The sequence below is a fragment of the Leiobunum rupestre genome, chromosome 1, assembly GCF_980474605.1.
Source record: "Leiobunum rupestre chromosome 1, qqLeiRupe1.1.hap1, whole genome shotgun sequence".
NCBI classification, from domain to species: domain Eukaryota; kingdom Metazoa; phylum Arthropoda; class Arachnida; order Opiliones; family Sclerosomatidae; genus Leiobunum; species Leiobunum rupestre.
This window is the reverse complement of record NC_143384.1, coordinates 18,559,970-18,572,182: the sequence shown is the minus strand read 5'-3', so window position 1 is coordinate 18,572,182 and position 12,213 is coordinate 18,559,970. Positions and strand designations below refer to the sequence as shown.

General features: G+C 39.5%; 1 protein-coding gene across 5 annotated transcripts in view; it reads left to right on the top strand.

The window, feature by feature from the left end:
* The window catches only part of siz (Brefeldin-resistant Arf-GEF family protein schizo), a 316,897-nt gene extending 306,386 nt beyond the window's left edge, over positions 1-10,511 (top strand). For 2 of the 5 annotated variants that reach the window (XM_090176241.1, XM_090176229.1), the window contains 12 exons: positions 1,880-2,140; positions 4,713-5,586; positions 5,875-6,081; positions 6,150-6,389; positions 6,664-7,097; positions 7,214-7,503; positions 7,682-7,821; positions 7,897-8,122; positions 8,414-8,535; positions 8,601-8,916; positions 8,989-9,041; positions 9,832-10,511. In XM_090176241.1, the coding sequence (XP_090032367.1) occupies positions 1,880-2,140; positions 4,713-5,586; positions 5,875-6,081; positions 6,150-6,389; positions 6,664-7,097; positions 7,214-7,503; positions 7,682-7,821; positions 7,897-8,122; positions 8,414-8,535; positions 8,601-8,916; positions 8,989-9,041; positions 9,832-10,131 (3,463 nt within the window). In that variant the 3' untranslated portion in view covers positions 10,132-10,511. The remainder of the gene's footprint in view (positions 1-1,879; positions 2,141-4,712; positions 5,587-5,874; positions 6,082-6,149; positions 6,390-6,663; positions 7,098-7,213; positions 7,504-7,681; positions 7,822-7,896; positions 8,123-8,413; positions 8,536-8,600; positions 8,917-8,988; positions 9,042-9,831) is intronic. The other 3 variants (XM_090176251.1, XM_090176245.1, XM_090176236.1) reach the window with 2 other exon arrangements.
* The last annotated feature ends 1,702 nt before the right edge of the window (positions 10,512-12,213 follow it).

Below are 12,213 nucleotides of genomic sequence, written 5' to 3'. Positions count from 1 at the left end.
GAGAGAGTTGATTATCAGATTTCTCATTCCGAGGCCTAGAAATTTTCTCAACTTGCGCAATTTTCAAGTTCTCGCACACCTCTAAGTTCATTAGTTATTAAATTACGTAATGTCAAGGCTATAGTTTTTGCGTTAATTCCTATTTCTTTATCCTCGTATTGTTCACGTTGAATCATAACTAATTAACCATTAGATTTAGAATTGTTAAACCTAATTAAGAACTGGAGAAATATGAAAATGCGATTTTCAAGTCATTTATAAGTTTACGATGAAATATATTAAGTCTATTCATTTTACATAAAGCCACCTAGCGGCCAACGCTAGAAACTGCAGGATTTCTATTTTAATAGTACAGGGTTCGTACACGACCTGGAATACCTGGAAAGTCAGGGAATTTTAAAATGTTTCCAAAAGGTCAGGGAAAAGTCAGTGAATTTGAAAATGATTCCACATGGTCAGGGAATTTTAAAATGGTCCAAAAAAGTAAGGGAATTTTAAAATGATCCAAAACAAAATCCGGCAAATAAATTTTTGAAAGATTTATTAAAAATATATCGATATTTTTCAAGATTTTACCTCAAAACATAAACGTATTCTACAGAAATGGTCAGTGAAATTTGACAATTTGGTCAGGGAAAACCTGTAAATGTCAGGGAATTTATTCCGGAAATTTTGTACTAACCCTGTAGTAGACGCTTTGTGATTTATCGTCTGCTAATCAGCTAAGCTGAAATACGTAGACGTTCAGTTCAGGGAAAATATCTATCGCATGATAGAGGAGACTTAAAATCTTGTGTAAAATTTTAATTTTTCCTATTCTACCATTAAACAATAATTAAAAAATCTGTTTACAAAAAAATAGAACAACCCTGATACTAACTTTGCAAATATGTGTTGACATTGGTGTCAAGGTGACGAGGTTTAAATCCATAAATGCTACAAAAATACCAATAGGAAATAACACGGGAAACGGATCTCGGAAGCGAAGTGTGCTAATCGCGGCTATAACGACTTCGCAGCATTTCCTCCGCCATATCTCACCGCGCTGTTGTATCTTAGAAGTTCTCTTAGCTGATTTTTCCACGAAGTTATTAATTACGTATTAAGAAATCGGCCTCAAGGGAAAACAGTTTCTCAAATTGAATCGAGTAATCCGTGAATCAGTCGTGAGAAAAAGTCGGGTTGTCTCCGATACCAGCTTTGGCGACAAATACTAGTCCGGTCGTACTCCTTCCAGGTATGAGAAGTTCCAAGCTCCGAAATTAAATAATTAACCTACCCCCCCTAATGCTTAATTGACCCGACATCCGGTGATCTTAGGGGCGTAAATTTGACATTTTTCTGTCATTAATTTTGGGAAAAGTTTTCATTTTATTATAAATTGTTTAATAATAACCAGTCAATACAAAATACAACGTTGGTTATATTTTGGAACCTCACTGAAATTACCGCAAATTAGGAAATTTGTTGTGGGTTTTGTTGTAGTGGGAGTGTTCGCCAGAAAATTTCCAAGTTCATCCCGAAGGTTTAGGCGTAGGTGTTGCTTCAAAACATTAGTTTATTCACCTCAGGCGTTCAGGATTTTGACGACAATTTTTAGTTTTTCTGGTAACGTTGAAGGCAACGGAACCTTTTTCAATAAATCTTTTATTTTTAATGTAATTAGAATGTCAAATTCCGAATGTGTTGAGCTTTTAATACCAAAAGTAGAACCCGAAATGGGTAAAAATAGACACGGTTTAAACGAATTAATAATTTATTGCGGTTCATTTAGACTGTCTTTTAGACAGAAACGTAGTTTATGGTATTTACCGTGTTATTTATTTTATTAATGTTGTTATTAATTATTTATTAACGAAAGCCTTTGTTTCTTTAATAGTCCTGGACAGAAACCGGTGGATCGACCACAGTGCGGTCCGGGTCCACCGCTGAAGCAACTGCGGTCCTATTCAGTGGACAATACCAGCCACGGTGGTCATCTCCTGGGCAATGGTCACGCCGTTTGTAACATAACCAACCAGAATCAGGCGCTCGGTCGTTCCAGGCAGCGGTCAGTGAGTAGCCATGTGGGACCCAAAAAGACGCCAGTTCGACGGCTAGACGAAGAAGCTTTGAAACGTACAAGACTTCATACCAATCAGTGAGTGGCTGACCTTTTGAACTCGGGGGATTTATTTTTGACGTAGCTTCCTATGTGAGAGAGGTGGAAGAGTGGTTAGCACTTTCGCCGGTTCGATCCCAGCTTGTGAAAACTCCAAACAAGTCTTTCCGCGTTGAGTTTGCAAGTTCTCTCCCCACTGGTTAAAAGTGTTTCCACCCGAGCTCTTCGGTTTCCCCTTCCATAAAAACTTGTTGAGGTTAATGGTAATATTAAGTGTAGGGAGCTGTTGTCTCGCGTGGCTTGAAGTGCTTACCACCACCCTCCTACGCATTGTAACCCGGCCACCTCAATGGCTTTAAAAGTCGCTTGATGACTTAGGCCTAAGGTGGTGCCTTGGGTATTAGCCTAGCTGATTATTATTTATATTATTAAGTTAATATTATTTAGATTTCGGGAGGTGACCATAGGCTCTAGCTTCATATTTAAGTTAATAACCTTTTGAACTCAGTCAGGGTGCAAATTTCTTTTTGACCTAGCTTCCTACGTAATATTTTTTTAATAATTTTAATGTTAGCTTAAACTTATCTTGAATTATTATTATAAAAATAATTATTTTAACCGCGTATATCTAGGATATCCTATTTCAAAGCAACTCTATCTTGATTTTTAAGCGTTTTTAACGCTAATTCTAAAAATAAAATATGTATAGAAATCTTACCAATTTTCCGTTACGTAGTTCAATTTCCAAAAAATAAAATGACGATTCTGAAATATTTAAATCCTAAAATAGATTAGAAAATTCTAATGAAATTTTTACAAATTCAACAGGATATTACCGAAACCCTCGGCTACTATTCGCGACCCAAAACTTTCGCCGCGCCCCCTTTGTTTCGTCATTGAAAGCTAGATAGGTAGCGGCTAAAGCAGACGCTATTAGTTTTTCCTCATCGTTATTCGTATATTTGATTTTATAAATAAAGATACTTGCATTTTAATATAATTTTTGCATCGTTTGCTTATATTTTGATAAGATCATTTATAAGACTTTTTAATTTGTCTGTAGCAGACTCTAGATCGTAGGCGCAACCTAGACTCGTTTCGGTCGCGAATAGTGTAGAAATATTTCATAGAATTATCGTAGCCACAAAAATCACTGTTTTAATTGTTACTTGATTGGCATAGACCATTATGTATTTCTACTTAAAATGTTTAGAGGAGAATGACTGTTGAGACGAAACTGCGATTGTCATGGTCTAATTTACCCGCGTCGGGAACCAATGAGATACTGACTTGATTTGATTTTGTTTAAGGGGAAAGGAGCTGGCTGTCATAGCGTTTTCCATTTGACTGCTCTCGGGCGCCCTAGATCGCTCTGATCAAGTTTCGCGTGCTCCATTTCCCCAGGGTTCGTACACTACCTGGAAAAGTCAGGAAATTGGAAAAATATTCCAAAAGGTCAGGCAAAAGTCGGGAAATTGGAAAAATATTCCAAAAGGTCAGGGAAAAGTCTGGAAATTGGAAAAATATTCCAAAAGGTCAGGGAAAAGTCGGGAAATTGGAAAAATATTCCAAAAGGTCAGGGAAAAGTCGGGAAATTGGAAAAATATTCCAAAAGGTCAGGGAAAAGTCGGGAAATTGGAAAAATATTCCAAAAGGTCGGGGAAAAGTCGGGAAATTTGAAAAATATTCCAAAAGGTCAGGAAATTTGAAAAATATTCCAAAAGGTCGGGGAAAAGTCGGGAAATTTGAAAAATATTCCAAAAGGTCGGGGAAAAGTCGGGAAATTGAAAAAATATTCCAAAAGGTCAGGGAAAAGTCAGGAAATTTGAAAATGGTCCCAAAAAGTAAGGGAAAAGTCAGGAAATTTGAAAATGGTCCCAAAAAGTAAGGGAATTTTAAAATGACTCCAAAAAAAATCAGGCAAAGTTTTGAAAGAAAATATTTTTTAAAGATTTTTATCTCGAACCATTCGTTTATTCTACAAAAATGGTCAGGGAATTTGATTCCGGAAATTTTGTACGAACCCTGTTCCCAATCTCGGGTGCTCCGAGATCGCCGAAAACCAATCTGCCGATTTCGACAGATCAACGGATCGAGATCGAGATCGGAGAAAATTTTTGCGTGTTCCTTTTAAATTTTTTGGCAAAATGGCAGATCAAGACGCGAAAATTCAAATTACTATAGACTAAAAACAACAAAGCGCGGGAATATGTTCATGGCATGTTCCATTTGCGGTTTTACTCTAGTCGATTGGGGCCGAGATCTATAGCGTCAGAGTCAGTTTCGGAGCGAATCTCGAGCAGTCCAATATAAAACTTGTAGAGGTTAACGGTAATAGTGAGTGTAGGGAGCTGTTGGCTCGCGTGGCGTGTAGGGCTTGCCACCACCCTCCTACGCATTGTAACCCGGTCACCGGTTTAAAGGCATAAGTCGCTAGATGACTTGGGCCTAAGGTGGTTCCTTGGGTATTAGCCTAGCTGATCATTATTATTATTATTAAAACGCTATTAGAGAAACTTTAAAAATCTCCTCAGCAATCTCCCGGCAGTAGAAATCCTTAAAGCATGTCCTTGAGAGATTGTGTTCTAAAGACGTCCATTTCTTCCCGCAGATATGAGTTGTCGCAAGACCTGCTGGACAAGCAGGTGGAGATGCTAGAGCGCAAGTACGGCGGAGTTCGAGCCAGACACGCCGCGCTGACCATCCAGAGAGCCTTCCGCAAGCACTGCATGGTGAAACGCTTCCAAGACATCGCCAACGCTTCCAAAGGGGAGAAACGGCTGTCGCGTCGCATCTACACTTTAGAGCTGGAAAACCAGGACTGGATACTGTACAAAAATAGCAAGAGTTCGGCCATGACGCCGACGCCCAATCACAATCACCACCACCACCCTCACTACCACCACCACCTGCACCATTACAACTATAGCAACCACCCCAGAGCCAGCGCCGCCATCTACGAGAACGACGCCACGGACCAAACGGACGGACAACAGCCCAAGAACCCGTATTCCGTGTACTACGACGAACCTTCGAATAACGGCTCGTTGGAGAATGGCCACGTCAAGCCGACCCGCTCCTTCAGCATGCGCGACCGTCAGCACCACTTGTACAGCGATACCGTCACCCCTACCAAAGAGAACTTTGCTCCCGCCGCCAACGGAAGCGCTCACGCGACCACCTATCAGGCTGGTAACGTCGTGGTGTCCTGCCATTGCGTCGGTACCGGCGGGGACAGGTCGGGGACCGAGGAGTCAGTGTCTGGGTCCTTGGACGCCGGCAACGACAGCGTCTATTACACCCCGCCGACGAGGTTGCCCAACTGGTCCACCAATAGCTCAAAAAGTGGGGCTTCTTCCAGCGGTAGCGCCAGCCCGTTTCTGAACTCTAGTCAATCCGCGCAGCAAGATGCCATCATTTCGACGGAGGAGCATTTTCATACGCCCAGAGAGTCCTTGTCCTCCGAGGATAGCGCCATCAGTTCGGTGAGTTTCCGCCACTTCAGTCGTAATATCGTTTTCGTTCCCGAAGTCAAGTTAATTGGTCCAAACCAATTTAAATTTTGAAGGTTGCTTGGTAATTATAAACATTTAGGGGCCCCTCGACAAATTAAGTCTAACTTAAATTTCCAGGGGACCTTTATGGCACCAGGCCCCTAAAAAGCACCCTTGTGGGACACGTGGCTTTTACCCAACCTTCTGCACGACCCTGATTATCTAATGCAAAGTCATTTCTTATCCTTAACAAACTAATTAAATTTCGTAATTTTTCAGTCTGGACCAGGAGACGGAGAAAATATGGAAATTCACCAGAATTCTCTTCCAAGGGACTTGCGACGATCCTCCAACATTCCTCACAGTTTGGGCCATCGTCAAACTGCGGAACACGCCCGAATGATCGCCACTCGACCCGGAGACTCGTCGTCCCTCGGACGCAGGGTCACCGCGTCCACCGGAGACATCCGAAAAATTCCTCCTCAAGTAATTAACCGTCACGTTGAGGCACGTTTTAATCGTAGATTCTAACAGCGTTCTTTCCACCGACGAAGCAGATTCCAAAGCGTACTTGTTCCATCGTGGACTCCAGGAGTTCGAGCAGCAGTCGAGCGTCACCAGCCGAGAGTCTCAAGGAGTCTGGTTCGGCCGCGTACGACGCCTCGTCCGTGTCCTCCAGCGGCAGCACGGGCAGCAACACCAGTGGCAGTGGCGGCGTCCCAGGACCAGATTCCTCAGTCCGACAGAAAACGTATATGGTTGAAGCTTCGCCTGTTTGGAAACGCAAATCTCTAGTAAGTGCTTCGTTGGTCTTTCTGGAGTCAAAAATAACAATGCCACCAACTGTAAGTAATGTAAGACACGAGTAATGTTGCCTTCAAGATGAATCTTTACGCCATGAAGGTATATATCATCGAAGTACTGCAATTTTGGTTTTATTAAAAATACGGTCTTATATACCATTTTGTCTTGCATTACTTGTTGGAGTCAGTTTAGTTAATAATATTTAATTTACTGTTATTTAAAGAACTTGTTACAAAAATCACATTGGGTCTTATTTACTCTTAGGTCCTGTCTGAACAGATTTCTAGCGGCAGTTTAGCCGAAGACAAGCGCCTGAGCAACATTTCCGAGAACAGTGAGGACAGTCTCGAAGGGACGACAGTCGGTGTGGGCTATTGCGGTTCTCCGCCCAGTTCGGACTATCCAGGACATAATTTCGGTATTCCGGGGTTGCAGACTCCCCACGACGGGCTCCCGGTGACACCCCTGTGTGGCGTTAAAGTGTCCGAAGTGCAACGGAAGAGACAATACAGAGTGGGACTCAATTTGTTCAACAAGAAACCAGAGCGTGGAATTCGTTACCTCATCCTACGCGGTTTTCTCGAAGGGTCGCCACAAGCCGTCGCCAGGTTCCTCATCTCTCGTAAAGGACTCAGCAAACAAATGATCGGAGAATATCTGGGAAATCTGATGTCCTCCTTTAACATGGCTGTTCTAGAGTAAGTTATTCAGCCAAAGATCATTAGGATTTTTTTCCCCGCAAAGATGGGGATTTTTTTTGTGGAACATTGCCTAGTTGGATGATCAATTAGTAACTTGCTATTTCTTTGAATAGATATTTTGTTCAAGAATTGGATTTGGCTGGCATGCAAGTGGACGTGGCTCTGAGAAAGTTCCAAACCTATTTCCGTCTTCCTGGCGAAGCGCAGAAAATAGAACGTCTGGTGGAAGTTTTCAGCCATCGTTTCGTATCCTGCAATAGAGACATTGTCTCAAAGTTCACCAATCCTGACACAGTCTTCGTTTTGGCCTTCGCAATCATTATGCTCAACACAGACCTTCATACCCCCAATATGAAGGCTGAGAAACGTATGAAGGTGGATGATTTTATAAAGAACCTCAGAGGTACGCTAAACATTTAACCTTTGCGATGGTAGTTACATTTTTTAAGTTGGCCAAAATAGTTGTCATTGCAGTTTATTAAATTAATGCTCAAATTTATACAGTTGTCGAAATTGAGGGATAGCTATTTTGGTTTTCAAATGTAAAAGGGTTAATGAAATCTTTAATGTTGAAATTAAAGGTGTTGACGATGGTCATGATTTGGACCGTGACATGCTAACCGGTATATACGAAAGAATTAAAGCCAATGAATTTAAACCTGGTTCGGATCATGTTACTCAAGTTCTGAAGGTCCATCAGACTATTGTAGGGAAGAAACCAGTATGTATCTTATTTAAATGAAATTTTAAATGTTATTATGGTTTATTAAATTTGAGTGTAATATTTTTGTTTAAGAACTTGGCACTACCACATCGCCGACTCGTCTGCTATTGCCGTCTGTACGAAGTCTTTGATGTTAGTAAAAAAGAGAGGCCTGGAGTTCATCAACGTGAAGTGTTTCTGTTCAACGATATGCTCATGGTCACCAAAATATTCAGCAAAAAGAAGAATAGCATCACATACACTTTCCGACAGTCTTTTCCTCTTTGTGGAATGAGTGTCACTCTTTTCGAAGCTCCATGTAAGTACTTTCATTGATGAAGTTTCTCTACCATCATTTTATACTACCTAGAATGCATTTTGGTACCTAGTAATTTGGGGCAATAGCATTCGCCTCTGGTACTTAGTAGTCAAAGTTTATCAGTGTCTTAATTACAAAGAGTAAACATTAATGGAAATTGTCTATCTGAGTTTGTCATACGAGGATGAGTTTAGAATCTTTACGTTTTCATATTTTTGGTACCTGAATGCATTATTGATACTACTTAAAACTCAGATAAATAGGTTTAATTACAAAATGTATGTTCATTAGATTATCCCCACGGAATTCGTTTAAGTCAGCGAGTTGACGACAAAGTGCTGGTCACTTTCAACGCCCGAAATGAGCATGACAGATCGAAATTTGTGGAAGATTTAAAAGAATCTATATTGGAGGTATGTCTTCCTTAATCTTTAGCCATTCTCTATAGAAATTTGAGAAATTCTTACTTAATTAAAAGATGGACGAAATGGAGAATCTTCGAATCGAAGCGGAGTTGGAAAAACAGCAGCAGCTGGTTCGCAACAATAATGCAACAGCAAATGCCAATGCCAATGTCAACGGTGTCGCCAGGACCGGTGAAAACCGCGATTCAGGAGTGGCTGATATGGAAATCTTGGCAACCGCTGGAATGTCCAAGGATGACAACAAACTCTCCACTTCGGAACTGCGTCTCGGGGGCAGTACTGGGAATCTGTCAGTTCCAGCCCCTTCTGGGAGTAACAGCTTGAAACGGTCTGCACTCTCAAATTCTTTGCTGGACCTCCATGAACAACGTAAGATTTTTTGATTTTTGTTACGTTTTTCATAACGATGTGTGCTTATTTATTGTTCGTATATTTGATTAGAAATGAGCAAACCAGTACGGAGAGGAAGCGCAGGATCTTTGGACAGTGGAATGGTAAATATATTTTTGGGATTATAATATAATTTCTTCTTAAGCACTATGTTTTCTATTAAGTAATAAATAAACAGCTAGGCTAATATCCAAGGCGCAACCACAGGCTACTTTTAATGCATTTAATTCATTTAATTCATTTGGCCACGTTAAATTGACACTAATTTATAATTATAATTAAATTTTTTTCATTATGAATAAAATCCTTAAATTTTAAAAGAATGTAATGAAAAACTTCCATTGTGAAAAATTTCAGAATTTTTGGAATAATCTACAATCATATCTACTTTGGAGTAGACAATTACTATTTCCAAGGGCGCCCCAAAATGCTGATGATTGGGGGGGGGTGCCTAATAAAAATCAGTGAAACTTCTGTCAGCACCCCCCCCTTGAAATTTTCCCTGAAAAACCCCCCCTGGAAATAAAATCCTGGATACGCCCTTGACTATTTCTAGTTAATTACTTTGGAGATGTTACAAATAAATTGTTTTAAAAATTACAATCCGTTTGATACGAATTAGGTATAAACGGAGTTTTAGAAGTCCAAAGCAGGTTTTTGTATCATTAAAACACTTGTTGCCATAGCCATAGTGCTAACCTTGGTTCCGTTCAAGCGATCATTGTAATCTCCAAGTTTAATAAGTTAATAACGCTTATTAATTGAACACTGAACACTTTGTTAGCATTTATTTTCAATTGATTTTTGTTTCACTTTTACTGTCTTCACGAAATCTCAGCATTTATTTGTTTATTTATGAAATTAAGTTCCGTTCAATTTTCTTTTAAATGGCAGTCGGTTTCCTTCCAATCGTCGGCTGCGAGTACAGTTAGCAGAGATTCATCGCCACAGACAGTTCCATCCGTTGCCAGACCGGGATCCACAACAGTATCTTCGGCCGTGGCTGGCAAAAGCCACATATTAGCGGGAATGGCTGTGGCAGGTGCGGCTGCCGTAGCTCCAACCGGAGTTGATGGATTAGCGAAAAACCAACCCGGTCAACCTGGTTTCCTTGGTAATTTATTCGGTAAGAAAACGCGTAGCGCGACTAAGGTTACACAGCGAAAACTTCCATCCGATTCTTCGGAAGCTTAAGACATTTTATCAATTCCCCAAAATTTAATTCCGCGTTTTCTTCCCCTCATTTTTATTTCGGTTTTAATTGAAACCAAAAAAAGGACTTTCTACATATTTCAATAGTTAATTGAAAGTTTTGTGTTTTACCAGTTAAAATTATATTTAAAGTTTTTTTTTTTGAACCCTCGTGTCCTACCAATTCCTACGTAAATAATCCCAAGGACTTTTCAAAATTTGTACATACGAAATGAAAAAATATATAAATTTTATTAAGTAGCAAATAAATACAAGAAGTAACTGTAAATTATTTGTAAATAGTATAGTTTGGATGATAAATAATAAGACAACAAATGCCAGTATAAATTAAATGACGTTATAACAGTTTATTTGTGAAATAAAATAAAAAGTATAATTAAATTGAAATAATCTTTCCATTTATGCAAGAATTCGGTAATATATTTCAATAAAAACTTTTGAAAAATGAATTCTTTATTTTCTTTTATTAAACAAACGCCATCTAGGTCAAAATTAAGAAACCAAAAAAAAAAATAACCGCTAAAATAGTTTATGAAAAAAATTGTTATTCGAGGCCTACTAATCCGATAATGGACTACATATGCATTAAAAAGAGTTCACTGCTCAGTTCGCTCATGGTCGTGGTTCACTTAAATGCACAAATCAAGGCATAATTTGGATAGACTTATTGTCGCTGAAGTGTTAATTCCTAAAGTAAGTGTTAGCTCTATAACCAATGGTGTAAATAACATCAAAAATGCGTCTTACACCTGCAGTAAATCGTTGAACCAGAAGTGTATAATATATCTTATTTATATCTACAAAGCCGCAAAGGCTGACTTATGCTTAGACATACAGAATTACAGATAGATATATCCATAAAAAATGAAAAAATGTACCTTCTGAGGGTAGATTCATGTCTTTACGCTTGCCCAACTTGTTGAAATGTTGCCCTGGACACGGCCAACTTTGATCAGCGCTGTTCGCGCTACTACGGCCAACACATTCGTCGAAATTCCGCGAGCAAGGATTTTCCCCCTATAAACTGTACTATAATGTGTAGGAGGTCAGCGCCACGCTCGGTGGTTATATTGTCTTCAATGTAAAAACTATACTAAAAATAATAATCCGCTAGTGGCGCTGACGTCATACACATCTTTTGCTCATAGGTTAACACAGAAACGTCAACGAATGAGATGGCCGCTGTAGCGTGAGAGATGCGCGATAAATCAAAGTTGGCCGTGCCCTGGAATAGTTCAGCCAATCCCTAAGAATGAGTTCATAAGCTCTTTAGTGGGAGAGAAAACGGATCCACAGCTGAAGCGGGGAGGCAACATTTCAACAAGATGGCCAAGGTTATTTTATGGAAAGAACTATATCCTGCCACGGCTAAGCATTTACAGCATTTATTAGTATTTTAACATTGTAGTCCAGTAACTTTAGGATTTCACTTCGGAAAAAATGTCCCCGAGCTGAATTTTTGCATACACCTTTATTTAGTGTCTATAAACGTTGCGTCAAAAGTCCCCATCATTGGGGTGTATGGAACTTTTTTTTGGCGGGAAAATGACGGGTGAAAATGGTTTTTCACCAATATCTTCGTTATTATTACTTTTACAGCTATACTGTCAAATACAAAATTAATGCTGAGCACGTTTTTGACAAGAATGGTCTTATTTGAATTTAACGTCTGAGCAGTCGTTTCTGCGCAATCGCAGTGCCAATGTACGGCTTCCATGTTTTTTTTTGTAGAAAAAAATATGCCATACCTAAAAATTTCACAATCGAAAGAGGTTATGGTCCTATATAACCTCCGCAAAGTCCTAAAATCTGCAGTGCCAACTTTCACCGCCATCTTGGAAAATGGCCGCCATTTTATATTCGATTATAATTCAAAAATTATTTACCCAAACTCAACATATGAGGTGTCATTCTTCTTCAAATTGTCTTGTCCTTCTTAAATATGTTTTAGGACTAACTTGTACATGTTATAACCAAATAAAGAACAGAGAACCACTGTTGTACAAAAAACTTTATTGTACAACAGTGGTTCTCTGTTCTTTATTTGGTTATCCTTCTTTATAA